This window comes from Vigna unguiculata, chromosome 3, assembly GCF_004118075.2.
Source record: "Vigna unguiculata cultivar IT97K-499-35 chromosome 3, ASM411807v1, whole genome shotgun sequence".
Lineage (NCBI taxonomy): Eukaryota > Viridiplantae > Streptophyta > Magnoliopsida > Fabales > Fabaceae > Vigna > Vigna unguiculata.
In genome coordinates this window covers 23398462-23416606 of record NC_040281.1, presented here as the reverse complement: position 1 = coordinate 23416606, position 18145 = coordinate 23398462, and the positions used below count along the sequence as shown (strand labels likewise).

Genomic DNA, 18145 nt, shown 5'->3' with positions numbered 1-18145 from the left:
CAAAAGGTGAATTATGTTATATTTATGTTAATAGGAGAAGTAGAATATTGGTGGGATGGTACTAGGAGATTACTTGAAGGAGGAAGAATAATTATTACCTGGGATGTATTTAGAATAAAGTTTTTAGAAAAATATTTCCCTAATGATGTGAGGAGAGCAAAAGAAATAGAGTTTATGCAGCTGAAGCAACGAAGTATGACAGTAGGGGAATATGCTTCCAAGTTTGAAGAATTAGGAAAATACTCTACTTTCTATTATCACCCGGAGAAAAGGATGAAGTGTATAAAATTTGAAAATAAACTTAGGGATGAATTGAGAAAAACAGTAGGAATACTAGAAATTGTTGATTTTCCTACGCTTATTCACAAGTGTAGATTTTTGGAAGATTTTGAGAGCAACCAAAATATCAAACCAAAGAATTTTGGACCCCAGACAAATAAAAATAAACGTAATGAGGGAAAACCTTACAATCGCCCACAATGGAGGACCCAATCCAACCAATCTTCATCAGGAAATTCTAGTAGACCTGTATATGATCATATCATGTGCCTTAAATGCTGACAAGGTCATCATGCTAAAGATTGTCATCTTAAGGGACCAGCCTGTTTCAAGTGTGGGAAACCTGGTCACCTATTCTCTGAGTGTGGACAACAGAAACAACATTTCAATCCAGCTGCAACAAGACAAGACCTACCACAAGAGTGTACACTATGACTGGAGCTGAAGCTGCTGAAAACCATGATCTAATTTAAGGTATGTGATTTATTAAAGGAAAAACTTTAAATGTACTATATGACTCAGGTGCAACTCACTCATTCATTTCCAATTATTATGTTCAACATCTTAGTATGTTTACCTGTTTTCTAAAAACTAGTTTGGTTGTTTCAACTCCCACAAATGACTCGGTAATTACCAATAAAGTTTGTTTAGATTGTCCACTGTTCATTGAGAATAGAAAATTCCTTGTAAATTTAATATGTCTACCTTTATCTCAATTAGATGTAATCTTAGGTATGGACTGGTTATCTTCCAATCAAATCCTTTTGAATTGTGCTGAGAAATCAATAATATTTCCAAACTCTGAGAATCTTTTAAAATCACCTACCAATTCAAAAAGTGAACCTTTAAGGAATGAAATTCAAGGGTACTTGATATTATCTTCTATGGAAATAAAAGAGGAAGTTGAGTTGAAAAATATAGCAGTTGTTCAAAATTTTCCTAAAGTCTTTCCCAATGATATTCCTAGTTTACCACCCAACAAAGAAATTGAATTTTCAATAAATTTGATGCCTGGAACTGGACCAATATCTATAGCACTATATAGGATGTCACCCTCTAAATTAGCAGAACTGAATAAACAATTGGAAGAGTTACTTGAAAAACAGTTCATTCGTGGGGGCCCCAGTTTTACTAGTTAAGAAGAAAGATGGAAGTTTTAGGTTGTGTGTAGATTACCGTCAATTAAATAAATTTCCTATAAAGAATAAATACCATCTTCCTATAATAGATGACTTGATGGACCAATTACGAGGAGCCTTTGTATTTTCTAAGATAGATTTAAGGTCAGGATATCATCAAATTAGAGTAAAAGCAAAAGACATACAAAAAGCTGCTTTCAGAACTAGGTATGGCCATTATGAATATCAAGTGATGCCTTTTGGTGTGACCAATGCTCCTGCAATATTTATGGATTATATGAATAAGATCCTTCATCCCTTTTTAGATCAATTTGTGGTTGTTTTTTATATATGACATTCTTATTTACTCTAAGACTCTTGAGGAACATGAGGAACACCTTCAGATTGTCTTGCAAATTTTGAAAGAAAAGAAATTGCAGGCTAAATTGTCTAAGTGTGAATTCTGGTTAGAGAAAGTAAAATTGTTAGGACATGTGATTTCCAATAAGGGAGTGTTAATGGATCCGACCAAAGTAGAAGCAGTTTTACAATGGGAACCACCAAAAACAGTGACTGAGATTCGCAGTTTTCTCGGTTTGGCAGGATATTATAGAAGATTCATTGAGGGATTTTCTAAAATAGCTTTGCCTTTAACCCGACTCAGAAAAAAGGGCCAAGCTTTTGTGTGGAAAGAAAAATGTGAGAATAGTTTTCAAGAGCTCAAGAAAAGATTAATCACTTCTTCTATTTTAGCATTACCTAATCCTATTGGGCACTTTGTTATATTTTGTGATGCTTCTAAAATGGGATTAGGATGTGTTCTTAGGCAAGATAGAAGGGCAGTGGCATATGCTTCAAGACAATTAAGAACACATGAGAAAAATTACCCAACCCATGATTTGGAACTAGTTGCCATTATTTTTGCACTTAAGATATGGAGACATTATGTTTATGGTGGAAAGTTTGAAGTTTTTAGTGATCATAAGAGTCTCAAATACTTGTTTGATCAAAAGGAATTAAATATGAGACAAAGAAGATGGATGGAATTTCTGAAAGATTATGATTTTGAATTACAGTACCATCCAGGTAAGGCAAATGTAGTGGCAGATGCTTTAAGCAAAAAATCTTTACATATCTCCTCACTAATGATTCATGAGATGAATTTGTTCGAAACATTTAGAGACATGAACTTGTCAGTCACCCTAACCCATGATAAAATGCAATTAAACTCCATTCAGATCACTAACAATTTATAAAAACAAATACACGAGGCACAGGAAAGTGATGAGTTCATTCAAAAGAAAAAGAAATCGATAGGACAAAAAGATGGAGAGAATTTTGGCATAGATAGGAGAAGAACTTTGAGATTTAAGGATAGGATGTGTGTACCCAACAATGAAAAAATTAAGAAAATGATTCTAGAGGAAGCACATAAAAGAAAATTAAGCATGCATCCGGGCACAACAAAAATGTATCAAGATCTCAAGAAAACGTATTGGTGGCCTAAAATGAAAAGGGAAGTGGCACAATATGTAGCAAAATGTCTAGTTTGTCAAAAAGCTAAAATAGAACACCAAAAGCCAGCATGAATGCTACAATCCCTAGATATATTTGAATGGAAATGGGATAGTATAACAATGGATTTTGTAGTTGGCTTGCCACGAACCATTCAAAAATTTGATTCCATATGGGTTATTGTGGATAGATTAACAAAGTTTGCTCACTTCTTACCCATTAACATCAGGTATCCATTGGAGAAATTGACTAAATTGTACATAAGAGAAATTGTGAGGTTGCATGGAGTTCTAACAAGTATTGTGTCTGATAGGGATCCTAAATTTACTTCTAAGTTTTGGGGAAGCTTACATCAGGCCTCGGGGACTAAACTCCATCTTAGCTCAGCATATCATCCCCAAACTAATGGACAATCAAAAAGAACAATCCAATCTTTGGAAGATTTACTAAGAGCTTGTGTGTTAGAAGATTTTGGTAGTTGGGATCGATGCTTGCCTTTGATTGAGTTCACCTATAACAATAGTTTTCATTATAGCATAGGTATGGTACCCTATGAGGCATTATATGGGAGAAAATGTAGAACAACTTTGTTTTGGTTTGAGGCTGGTGAAAATTTAGTATTAGGTCCTAACATGATTCAACAAACAATAGAGAAAATCCAAATGATCAGGGACAAATTGAGAGCAACTCAAAGTAGACAGAAAAGTTATGCTGACAAGAAAAGATGACCTCTTGAATTTCAAGAAGGTGATCATGTATTCTTGAAAGTAACACTAACCACTGGAATTGGTAGACTGATGAAATCAAAGAAACTCACTCCTCAGTTCATTGGTCCTTACCAAATTCTTAAAAAAATAGGTTATGTTACTTATCAAATTTGTTTACTCTCGTTCCTTTCCAACCTTCATAATGTTTTTCATGTGTCTCAATTAAGAAAATATATTTCTGACCCAACTCATGTGATAAGACCTGATATAGTACAATTAAAGAATAACCTTACATTTGATACAATGCCTGTACAGATTATGGACAAGAAGGTCCAAGAGCTGCGAGGCATACTGTAACATCCCAGATGGATATTACTAGATACAGCATAAATCATGAATTTTATTTTGGAAATCCAAACATTATATAAAGTTCCCAAGAGCGGGAAAATTAAAAAACTTTTATCGCGATAATCCAATCATAATACTTCATCTTTATTACAAGTTCATAATAGTGAAAAACGTCATAAAATCTATTACAAAATGCATGAAATAAAAATATAGGAAAAATCTCCCAATCGTAAGCCCCCGCTCTGTCGCTATGCTTCAGCATTCTCACCTGAAGCCACATCTGCTCCCATGTAACAAGTCACGTGATCATCGCCAAACACAAACACACAAACAAGAAAGGGTGAGCTGAAAAAGAAAATAATATAAACAATAAGATAATAAGAATTGACCATCACCCAATCTAACTTAGTTAATTTTAGTTTAGTGATCTTTTATAACATTACACCCCCAATCTCATAACCTATATGAGAAAGATCCATTCACAACCTCGGTCCTTAGGGATTATCATGCTCCCACGAACCTACCCGCTCGTGGTCCAACTCTACGGACCTCCCCGCCCGTAGTCCAACTCTACGAACTTGCCCGCTCGTAGTCCAACATGCGTGAACACCTACTATGAACCTCCCCACTTATAGTTGCCTCAAGTGTGAGCACGGAACATGCGAACCTCCCCGCTCGTATCCCCACACAAGAGTACAAAAGATATGGACCTCCCCGCTCGCATCAATCACGGATCTCAATCTTTGTTACAAACCTCCTCGCTCGTAACTAATCCAGCATATCCCTGACCAAGCCATCAAACACATCCATGCAAATTCATTTGCAATGGACCCATGCCCCAGCACTATCTCTTGGCGTTGCCTAAGCGAAATGGTGCTCCAGACCCTTGACAATAATCCTAAGCCGTCAAACGCCACGCGCTAGTGGCCCCTATATTTGTGGCTTATCACCTGACGGAAGCATATCCGCTACCAGGCGCCACACCAGTAAAATGAATTCTACTGATTCAGGCACTGTAGAATTTATCCTAACACAATAATCATCACAGGCACACAACAAAACCAATATTTAGCATTCTACCTCATCCTACATCCATGCATAAATTCACAACAACTTGACTTAAACAAGAGATTAATACACAAAACCACAATTATAACATCCATGTGTTAACATTAAATAATTAACATAATATAATTATATGTTAGCAATAAAATAATATTATTTAATTAAATTATACATTATCCTAATGTAAAAGAAAATTAACGTGTATAACGTCTGAATTGTAAAATAAATACCTGTTATTCAAACTTCCAACAAGTTATATATGATATAATTTTTATCACAATAATATAAAATCAAACCTTTTACCTTTTATATGCATATAATATCAAAACCACCCAAAATTTTGTTTTCTTATTAAAGAATTAATAATATTTATATATTATACCACTCTCCTATGCAAAGGTCCATACATCTGCATCCTGTTAATATTTTTATACGACTAAAAGGCTTAACTTTCATACCTATATGTAAAGAAACTACCAAAAACATATCTCATACAAATTTACATACCATATACCTTCAACCATTAGTAGCTTTATATTAAAGAAAGGACAACCTGCACTTTAGCCACAAAGATACATGATATATAGATTACTCCCTGTAAAACAAGCAGATGCACAATCGCTTCACTGAAACATTATATTCTCATAAAAATAACACATACATTTTTTTCCATCGTATTAACTTTAACTAAAAATAACAATACTATTTACCCAATATACTATTATTATTCTGAAAAGTTATAACATAAAAACAAAACCTCAATTGCCATCCGTAACACACACACACATACATATATATATATATATATATATATATATATATATATATATATATATATTTGATACAAATATTCTCGCTCTAAATTATCAAAACCCAAAGTTGTCATGTACTTTAAAAGTATTTGTATTATGCCACATAGAAAACACTGTATCGTTCATATATGTTATTCAATGTATACCATATATTATATAATATAATATTTTACAAACTTCCCACTTTTACGCTACAGTATACATTATAATTTGCATGCTTTTGAAATGATATCCAACCACATATAATAATATAAGATAAACCAATAATCTAATATAACCAATCCCAAGATTTTCTACACACACCACTTTTGTATGGTATCTATCGCAGTGCCATTGCCGTGAAGCGATTAAACAAAGATACTTTATCTTTGCATTTGACAATCAACGAAAAATCTTACAATCGAAAATAACATATTACCCGTACACAGTACACGAAATCATAAACCACTAATTTCTTAACCTTATCAAAGCATAAAAATAACAAAACACCAATCTCACAATTACAATCTGCTACTAATATACATTAATAATAAAAGAAATTCATACGAAAGAAATCCCCTCTCTATTTCTCCTGGCTGTCATCACCTAACAAAACATAAAAATATAAATTACAATCTGCTACTAATATACATTAATAATAAAAGAAATTCATACGAAAGAAATCCCCTCTCTATTTCTCCTGGCTGTCATCACCTAACAAAACATAAAAATATAAAGGGTCCATTTCCTTCAACGCAAGGTTCAAACCCACATGCTTCCAACCCCTCTACCACATGCAAACCAACAAACCAATCACATTATTCATGTCAATTTACCCATTCGTATGAACTTAAATCATGCTTTCACATTCACAATATAATAGCAAAATAAAAAAGAGATACTACATGGGAATTAGAAGAAAACAAAAGAAAAATTATCTCATTTATTTTAGTCAATAAACACAAATTTCGAGGACAAAATTCCTATAAGTGGGGGAGAATTGTAACATCTAAAAATAAAAAATAAATAAATAAATAAATAAAATAAAAGAGATATATATATTTTAGTAAGAATATTTTATGTTAGGAAATTATATTTAACTAAAATTATCTTTTTCATATAATGTTATAATTATTAAGGATAATTTAAAATATATCTTAATAAGATTAATTAGATTTTTTAAATCACTTATATATAAAATATATATTTTCAAATTAAAAGAGTTATAAGATTTTATACAATTGAATTAATATTAAAATGACTATTACCGTATAGGAACTTAAAGCAAAGGTATTTTCTATTGTACATTAAAGCAAAAGAAAAAAAAAAGGGTAACAAGTATATAACGTCATAGAAACTATTATTAAAAAAAAGGAAATGAAAGGATAAAGTAACATTAAATGATATTCCATCACTTTACTGTAAAGAGAAAAAAATCCAGGAATGAGTAATTCCTTTCAAACGGAAGCAACAAAACCAAAACAAATTGAGTTCAATTTAAACTAAAGCAATGATTACATATGATAGTATAAATAGGATGAGGTAAATGAAATGGGGAAGAGAAGAGAAGAGAGACATTGAGAACAAAAGAAAAAAAGAGAAACAGAAGAAGAGTCGTGTGGGTGAGAAGTAAGAAAGAGGAAAAATTTTATATATCATCAAAGTCTCAGTACAACCTTGGTATAATTTCCACAATAAATAAGGTAAGGGGAGGAGACATTTATCATTTTTTTTTTACTTTGATTATTTTTATCTGTTCATAATTTTTTTTAATCCCTATAAGTGAGGTGTCCCAACCTCATTCTAATTTATATTTAGTTCTCGTTCCTATTTATTTATTTATATTTATCTTCAGTTACGTACTAGTCCTTTATATTTATTTATATTTATTTTAATTATTCATTGATACTATCTATCTATTTATTTATATAATTATATGGTTTAATATTGAAATAAAATTTATGATAAATAAAGATTTGATTATTTTAGTTGGAGGTATGACCCTGGGGATTTAAACGAGTTAGTATTACTCAAGATGAGATGTTCTTGGTTACTTTGTTGGCCATGAGCTCATTTATCCTGACTAGTCACTACAAAATTAATCTATCTTTATAAAGTATAATAAAATCCAGTTTTATGGATTTGAGAGAATTTTCATTTCATTTTATCTTATTATGATGTGCTGTATTTTTTTATGTGTTATTTGTCTTACTTTTCTATTTTATGATTGTGTGTGAAAAACAAAATTTTATAACCTTATCATAGATGGTTGTTCCTAACATGCTTGATCCCTTATTCGCCGACATTGTGGCTATTTTCTCGGGAAATGCATGGCAAACCAATGTAGTGAATAATTATGTAACATTTTAGGGAACAAGAAATTCTACTATTACTTTTCTCTCTGCTCCAAACACGCCGATTGTCATCGAAGGACAAATCAAAGTTACCTTCTATTTACCCCCAACAGTCCAAGTGAACCCTATCCATAACCTTTTCCCTCCACCTGTTTGAAAACCAGTATATGAGGGGGAAACTGTAAATAAATAACACTTCTTCCTCTTCTAGTGTAGGAAATATAAGATGTACTAAACAATATGGATATAAGATGCATATAGTATTGTAGTATATATATATATGTGTGTGTGTGTGTGTGTGTGTGTGGGTGTGTGTGTGTGTGTGTGTGTGTGTTTGTGTGTGTGAATATTTTAAGTATAATTAGATATCATTGTATAATTTTGCCTCTAAATTTTTATAAGTATATTGTTGAAAATAATAATAATAATAATAATAATAATAAATAAATAAATAAATAAATGGAAAAAAAATTATCGGGAAGGTTCGTAATGGAGTTGGAAACGCTTGATTAATAAGACAGGGAGGTTTATATTGGATGTTGTCATGTGTGGGGATACTAGTGGGGAGGTTTGTATGTTTTGTACTCACACTTAAGGTTGTTACAAGCGTAGAGGTTCATAGTAGTTGTTCACGCGTGTTGGACTACGAGCAAGGAGGTTCGTAGAGTTGGACGATGAGTAGGGAGGTTGATAGAGTTGGATTGCGAGCGGACAGGTTCATGGAAGCATTGGAATCCCTAAGACCAAGGTTAAGGGTGTGCTTGTCTCATATAGGTTGTGAGACCGGGGTGACATGGTATAAAGACTTTGTTAAATGAGAAAATGATTGAGCTATTTTGGGTGAATGGATTTACCTTTCTATTTGTATTTGACGATGATTGTGTGACTTGTCATATGAGAGAAAATGATGTTTCAGGTGATGCTAGTGAAGCATAGAGCTGGAGTGAGGACTAACATGGGGATTATTTTAAATAAGCATGTTTTCTTGTATTTTCTTTAAGTATGGTATTTAAACTTTAGAACTTGTAATAGTTAAGTTAAAATTATGGATTTTGGAACTACGTGCGTTTAATAAAGTTTTAAATTTCCCGCATTTTTGGGAACTTTATTGTTGATATAATTTATTTTAACTTATAAATTATTTAATTAAGTAATATCCACCTAAAATGTTACAATAGTGACCCCAAAGTCTACCTTGATTGGGAAGCAAAAGTGGAACAATTTTTAGTTTAAATCATGTACATGATCAAGAAGAATTGATCTAATAGTGATAGAATTTGAGGGTTATGCCATGACTTGGTGGCATCAAGTTTGTAAGAACAATTACCAAGGACTACCCGCGACTTCTTGGATGGACATTAAGGTTTTAATGCGCGCTACATTTGTTCCTTCCTACCATAGGAGGGAACTCCTTTTGAAGCTCCAAAGGCTTCAACAAAGACACATGTGTGTGAATGAGTACTTTACAGAACTAGAGTCTCTAATGCTTAGGGTTGGATTAGAAGAATGTAATGAACTGAAAATAACTAGGTTTATAAGTGGTGTAAGGAGAGACATACAAGACCTAATAGAGTTGTATGAGTACTCTACTCTGGAAGATGACCTTACCCTTAAGATTGAAACTCAATTGAAAAAAAAGATGGAGCAAGGAGGAGTCACTCATGGAAGGGAAAAGATAAAGAGAAACATGATAAATCCCCTTCCAAGTCTCACTAAGAACCACCATCTAGAAATAAGTCACCAAATGGTCACACTCACCATTCCACCTCTCAAATATCAAGTTCCATAAAATGTTTTAAGTGTTTAAGGTATGGGCACATTGCTTTTAATTGCCCAACCAAGAGGACCATGACCTTAAAGCCAAGTGATGAGGTAGAAAGTGAACAATCATTTCTCCCTTCTTCTTCAAGAGAAGACTCTTCTTCCTCTAGTGAAACTAAACCTTGTGAGGAAGACCTTTAGGTAGTGAGGCACATGTTATGCCAAGTTCAAAAGGAGCTTGAGTCAACTCAAAGAGAAAACATTTTCCATACTAGACTCCTCATTAACAATAAGGTTTGTTCTTTATTTATTGATGGAGTAAGTAATGCAAATATGGCTAGCACAAGGGTGGTAGAAAAGTTTAGCTTAGAAACCATTCTTCTTGTCAATCCCTATAAGCTTACTAGATAAGTAAAGAGATAAGTAAGGAGGTAGACATAAATGTCAATAAACAAGTCTTAATTAACTTCTGCATAGGAAGCTACAAGGATGAGGTTCTATGTCATGTTTTTCCCATGGAGGCAACACATATTTTGTTACATAGGACATGACAACTTGATAAACATACCTTACATGATGGTCATACCAACAAATAGATTTTTCATTCTTATGGGAAAAAGGTCACTTTAGTACCTCTATCACCTCAAGAGGTCACTGAGGACCAAAATAAGAGGAAAAAGAAAAGAGAAAAAGAAAAAGAGGAAAAAGAAAGAAAAAGGTCAAGCTTCCACTAAAGTGTTACTTGCCCACAAAAAGAAAATCATAAAGCAAGTTGACCATTCTCCTTTTCAATCTCCTTTCTCTCTCTAAACCAAAAAGGGGAAACATAAGCCTAATCACGAGGATAAATTTTCCAAAGTTGGGGTGCTTCAAGAATAAAGATTAGGAAAGACTTCATGGGAGGAAGGAGAAACTACTTTCTCAAGTGAAGTTAAACTCAACCAAAAAGAGCTTCAAGAATTTGTAGTCAAATTCTCTCTAAGAAGGGGAGAATGATGAGTCTTTAACCCCAACAAAAGAATGGAGGCACATCCTTAGCGAGAATAAACATGTATAGAAGGAAAGATTCTAAATCTTCTTTTCATGGGGGTTTAGTTTTGTGTTGAATTTTCTTTTGTTGACTTGAACTGAATTGGCCTTTGTTGACTTGACTTAAGTTGACTTGTTGACCCTCTTGTTTGATTGTTATTTTTATGGAATAAGCTAGGCGATCATCTTGGAGAAGGATAACACCACTTAGAGTGGAGGAGAGACTCAACCTTGGACCCATACATAAGAGGTGCATATAGAGAGAGCTTGGAGGGCGAGGATTGACCCCTCCTTTCTAGAAGGTCAAAGGCACCGCATAAGAGGCTTGGTGGCTAAGCTAGGTCAAGCTCCACACACCTAAAAGAGTCTCAAGATCGACCCTCCTTTCTAAAAGGTTAAATGCACCGCATAAGAGCCTTGGTGGGCAAGCTAGGTCAAGCCCCACACACCTAAATGGGTCTCCTTTTGATGACCTAATTTCTAGAATCATTTTCCATGTATTTGCTAGGGGTGGAAAAACAAGCCAACCTAACCCGCCCTTGGCCCACCAAAAACATATCGGTCAAATTGGCCTATCACTTTTTTTTTCAATTTTTAAAATTTGTTTGTATATATACTTAGAAATACATATTTAAAATATTTTTTGAGGATGCATCCCCTCGGGACTACCAGTAGTTTCGGTTGAGTTCGAGTGGCATCCGTGTAGTCAATACCACTTGTTTCTGTCTTGGACGACTTCCTGGCTTCCAAGCTCCTGCCTTTCCACGAGCAAGTTGACTTAGTCTAGTCGACCAGTAGTAGAGGAAGGGTATGGGTAAGACAAGTGAATCAGAAGCAGTAGCAATAGGACCAAGGGCGCGCTTTAACTCAAGGGTACACTTTTATCCTTCCAGGATTTGCAGGAGTTTTCTTTCGAAGGCCTTTTAAGAACGATCTTAGGCGATCCCAGGTTACCGACTCTCCGACCTCATTTCGAGGCACGATTGGAGAGCTCCTTGGACCCGCCGCTTTCTCCAAAATGGAAAACTTTCAAGATTAGCGTACTTTTCTATCTATCACTTACGTCATTTCTTGTTGTTAGTCAATCTTCATTAAGACAGTTGACCGAGTCGAAACCTATTGCTCAAGTCTTCCACCTGATGGACATGCCTAAGACCGGAGCCTGTCTTGTGAATCAAGTTCGAAGGGCCTATTCGTATTCATTTACGATTCCCGTTTCATGACTAGATAATGGTTACCGAGCAAATAGCAGTTGAAAAGGCTGTAGCTGCATCAAAAGCGAAAAGAAAGGGTGGTCAATCCGATCCGATGATTCGCCCCTAGAAAGGGTGTGAGCGAGAGGCAATTCTTTCTCTTTTTTTTCTTATCTGGGAAGGCCAAGGATAAGTCTATTCAATTGATTTTGTTGCAGACTCTTCCCTCGACCCAGTAGTGGAGCTTGACCATTGCCCTACGCCGATTGAGATCTTTCCTTGTGCGGTACAGGTAAATTTGGCTCTTGAGGAAATACCCGGTTCATCAAGCTTTGAATTGATTAATTAATATTTTTAATTAGATAAATTAAAATAATTATTACATTATAATTAATAATTAGAACTTAATTTTTAAGTATTAATGATTTGTTATAATAATATTGCATATTTAAATCTTTAATAAAATATAATATAGAAAGCTTAATCTTTTTAATTATTTTTATTTTAACTTTTAATAAAAAAAAGTAAAATGGGTAAGCGGGTTAACTCGCCTTTGGTCCGCCAATTTGGCGAACTAGGCGAACAAGATCAAAATGAGTTAGCGAACTGAATATTGCAAGTTGGCCCGCCCTGTTTTGGCGAGTTGGCTGCGAGGCACAACCCATTTTGATAACTCTAACATTTTCTACTTAGTCTTTACTTTTGTGTTTTCTCAAAAAGAACCCCTTCCACCACTAATAAAAGAGGCTCTTCTAGGTTTTTAGAAAAGGGTCGAATATTTTGGAATTTATACACATATATTTGACTTTTTTTTGTAAGAGTGCTCTTATTGAAAGTGTCATCTTATCTAGCCTTATCTTAAGACTAGAGCTTTGTGAATTGTAATTGTGAAGATTTTTTGTTGTTGATAAAGCTATTTGTTTTGGTGTTGAAATCATACAGTAGTTCTTGACCAAGTGAGTTTTGAGAATTTTGTTTCTAAGAATAATGGACAGTAAGTGTTACTTTTTTTTCATTATTCACTTATTTGTTTTTATCAAATTTTACAAGTACTTGGAAGAACAAATAATTTAATAATATTATAAAATAGATAATAATATATATTTTTTTAAAGTATTAATTTTCAATATTTAGTAATATTTTATTAAAATGATAATATAATAAATTATTTGTATTAATAATAACATTTATTTAAAAAAGATTACGATATAATTATTTTAATATAATTTAATAATTTAATAATTTATAATAAAATTTATTTAAAATATAACTATTAATATAATTTAAAGTAACATTTATTTGACAAACGTTATCATAGTTTAGAAAATTCATCTACATATTACAGTAACATTTTTAATAATTATAACTAAGAAAATGTTATTAAGAAAGGAAATAGTGTAGGGTGTCTTTGAATTTAAAATCTATTTTTCTTAACCAATGGCTATTACTCACAAAGCTAAATTATTGTGACAACACCCTTGATTTCTCTTTCTTGCGATAATTTAACGAAACCAAGATATAAGAAAATGGTGCAGATGGCAAGTTAGTTAGCCACCCAATATAAATTCCACAAACTGTTTTCAAAGACTATCTGTTACTTCCTAACTACAAACAGATATTTTAGATGCTTTTTAATTTTATTTTTCAATCAACATAGTAGCATAAGTATTTTATGGTATATAACTTATTTAATCAGGTAAAAATTTGGCTCAACATCTTCATATTATTTTTAATTGAAATTTGGTTTTTTCTTTAACAATTTGAAAAACAAAAGGTAGCCAAAAACATCAAAATGAGTTTTTCTATACGAATAAACCAATATATGATATTTTTAATAATATTTCTATTGCAAAAGTCATTGTATAAATTTTAATTTATTTTATAGATATTATTATGTCAGATCTATAAGTTTTACATCCTTTTTTAATTAATCTTTTATTTGATTATTGATATTTTGATGATAAAAATATATTATTTTGTTATTATTTTATAGAATCTTATTTAAAATTTAAAATTTAATATTTTATGTCATGTTATTTAAAATTTAAAATCTTATATTATAAGATTCAGGTTTTAAAATCTCGAATATTATTATCTCAACTAATATTTTAATTTATCTTTACAACTTATTGATGTGAACTTTCTAGTTTTATTGACATATGATATATAAATTCAAATTTATTTATACACTTGTATGTTTTTGGTATTAATCTCAATCAAATTGATTTTCTTTTTAAATCTTGGCAATAAATTCAATGTTAGTTATTAAAAGGAAAAATTCTACTTTAATTAAAAGAACAATGTATAATTATTTGTAGAGTTACGACTATGCAACTTGCATTTAGTTAAACAACTCTTTCTAATTACTTTGTAATTATTTAGTACAAAGTATAATTTCACTTGATAATAACACAATAGATATAATTAAAATAATAGAAGCTTTAACACAATTAAAACATGATTACTCATGAGCTTCTTAAAATTGCATATATGCTCATATACAATGACTGGCATCTTAATAAAGTCAAGTTTTGTATTTAATGAAAGTAAATTTGTCAATAATTTCTATCAAAATAAATAATCAATATATTTTCATTAATTATGAACAAAATTAACAAATACTTTACATCATAATTGTATGATTAATGAAAAATACATTCATTTATATTTCGGGTATAGGGACCAAACACCTATCTTCAACAGTCAACTTGTTCTTAGAATCTTCTTGTACAAATTTCCACCGCTCGATTTCTCCTTCTTTCTCCAGTTCGATTTCTTCTGGTTTCCACCCGTTCGGTTGTCCGGACGATCGGGGTACCTATCTACAAAGCTCCGATGCTTAAGTCAGTTTAAATCCGTTCGGGTAAGTGCAATTAATGCTATAATAAATGCGAAATAAAAGTCCTTACCAACTTATCTTGGGCTCCTATTTATAGTTTTTTACCTAGGCCTGTGATTAGGGTTTTCTTAATCATGACCCAGTTGCTTTTTAAACTTAATTATTGACTTGTATTACCTTAATTTACTTTTAGCTTACTGATCTAGTTTTGGTGCATTCGCCCGATCGAAGGGCCGTGTGTCCTGACGGAGGTCCCCATAACTGTGTTATGACGACAAAATTCCACTAGAATGGACGGCGGAGGCTGTTCAGTCGTGAGCTCCCTTAATCACTCTGGATAAATTGCTACATCAACAATCCAAGGGATCGTTCGCCTGTAGTGAGAGCCTTCGGCCGCTTATCCTTGGGCCACTGACCGATGGTCTGGCTAGGGATGTCGATAGGCCATATAGTATAGTTAATATTTTATAGTTAATATTTTTAAAAATAATTATTTTAAAAAAATTGAAAACAAATTAACAAATTAAAAAAAAAATTAAAAATGATAGGCTAGTCTGGCCTGATTTGTGATTCTGTCTTTTACGAGATGGGTTATCACTAATGGTCTCTTTTGTTTGATGGACCAGTCTGATTCAGCAGGTTTTTGATAGACCAATAATGGATCAAGTTCAGATGAAATAAATTGGTCTATTTTTTCATCCATATAAATATATTATTCCACAATTAAAACTCGTTTTTATTAAAAATTCTATAAGCTTTATTATGGGATGAATAACTAAGGAATGTAACTGTTGGGATTTTTAGGGCTTTTGAAAATATGAGAGATATGAGATATATGAGAGATATATGTGATATGTTATACGGAGGAACATGTTTTTGTATTTTATTGATATACTCTATATATAGAGCAAAATATAACAAATATCAAGTATAAAATATTTAGAATATCTCACTCCTAATCTAAAATAATAACAAATTTCTAAAACTGACACATATCTCTAAAACTGAAATATTTTCTAAAAACTAATTTAAATAAAAAAGATATTAAGTAATATTCTCAACATTCCTCCTTGCTTAATATCTGTTTATTTTATATCTTCAGATTTGATTCTCCATCTTTTGATGCTTGATTTTCTCCTCTTTTTGTGCTTGCAATATTTGTTTTTCTCCTTCTTCCATGGCATCACATCTTTCTTCAATTTGGCATCATCCTTCATATTTCTTCTTATATCAGCATCATCTTCTTTTTCTTTGTTCGGTGTGGATTTCATTGGAGTGGCATTGGACCTTTTGTGAATATTAAAATGTGAACCTCCATCTACTTTCTTCACTTGGACATCTACTTTCTTCCAAAGATATTTATCTTCTAATTTTGATCCTTCTTTCATGTTCACTTTCTTTGTATCAAATTCCTCCTTCATAAAATCCAGCGCAAATCTTTTGTCTTTCATGTGGACTCTAAATACCTCTATGTTGTTTGCATTTTTTTATCACACATACTTTATTTTCAAAGGAGACCTTATAACCTTTCTCTAACAATTGAGCAACACTTAACAAATTCTGGGTAATCTCAGGAACATAAAAGACATCAAAAATTAATTTGATACCTGAATGAGTTTTAATTGAAACTGTTCCTGTACCTTTCACAGCAAGTTGTTCTCCATTCCCAATTCTTACCTTGGAAATATTTGATTTATTCAGCTCCTTGAAAATTTCTCTATCATGAGTCATATGGTTTGTACAACCACTATCTATAATCCAATCTTTTGAAGATTGGTTGGTTGTGACACATGATGTTGTAAAAAGTAGATCTTCCTCTGATTTATCCTCATCTGATTTATTCTCCACAATTTGAACATCTTCTTCAGAATCTTTAGATTTGCATACCTTTTCCACATGTCCCAATTGACCGCATTTGTGACATTTGACATCTGGCCTCCACCAACACCAATTGGGTTGATGACCTTTTCTCTTGCAATGGGGACAAGATGGAAAAACTTGTGTGTTGTTGTATTTGCTCCTTCTATTTTTCTTGACTATGAGAGCATTATCTTCCGTGTAATTTAAATTACCTTCAACCGCCTCATGATCTTCTCTCATCAATCTTCGTTGTTCTTGTGCTTGCAAGGCATGTATCACCTCTGTAAAGGTGATTGTAGACAAATCTTTTGTATTTTCTAAGGAAGCAATAGATGCCTCATATCTTTCCAGCACTGACACCAGAATTTTCTCAACGAGTCTGGAATCTGAAAACTCTTTTCCCAACAATTTTATCTTGTTGGCAATACCCAACAATTTGTTTGAGTATTCTTTAATCGTCTCTGACTCTTTCATTCTTTGCATCTCAAACTCCCTTATCAAGTTCAAAACTTTCATGCCTCGAATCTTCTCGTTCCCTTCATATTCTGCTTTCAAGTATTCCCAAATTTCTTTGGGAGACTTTAGAGTCATGATCCTGGTCATAATCATTTGTGAAACACCTGCGAACAAGCATGATTTTGCCTTTGCCTTTCTCGTTTTCTTTTCTTTATGCGCTTTCATTTGAGCCATGGTGGGATTTTCAGATAAGGGAACATCATCTTCCTCCACAACTTCCCATAGATCTAGCCCCTCTAGATATGTTTGCATCCTTACCGCCCATAGATCATAGCTTTCACCATCAAAGAGTGGAATAGCGACGTGTGACATATTTCCTTCCATTCTATCGGCAGTAAGAACAATGGCTCTTGATACCAGTTGTTGGGATTTTTAGGGCTTTTGAAAATATGAGAGATATGAGATATATGAGAGATATATGTGATATGTTATACGGAGGAACATGTTTTTGTATTTTATTGATATACTCTATATATAGAGCAAAATATAACAAATATCAAGTATAAAATATTTAGAATATCTCACTCCTAATCTAAAATAATAACAAATTTCTAAAACTGACACATATCTCTAAAACTGAAATATTTTCTAAAAACTAATTTAAATAAAAAAGATATTAAGTAATATTCTCAACAGTAACTTCTGCCGAGGTTCTCTTTTCCATTATTTCCAATAAAACATTTACTACAAAAGACTTTCAAGCGAGAAATATTTGATTTTCAACTTGAAAAGTTCAAATGGATGAGTTTCAAAGCATACCTCATAAGAAT

The 18145-nt window shown here is 32.5% G+C and overlaps 1 protein-coding gene across 1 annotated transcript; it reads right to left on the bottom strand.

Moving 5' to 3' along the window:
- Positions 1 to 3793: 3793 nt before the first annotated feature.
- On the bottom strand, positions 3794 to 17699 carry LOC114175181. Its single transcript, XM_028059946.1, has 4 exons — positions 17378 to 17699; positions 16677 to 17212; positions 3908 to 3970; positions 3794 to 3814 (listed from the first exon to the last, which is right to left on the bottom strand). The coding sequence occupies exons 1-4, from the start codon at positions 17697 to 17699 to the stop codon at positions 3794 to 3796; spliced, it is 942 nt and encodes a 313-aa protein (XP_027915747.1).
- Between the last annotated feature and the right edge of the window lie 446 nt (positions 17700 to 18145).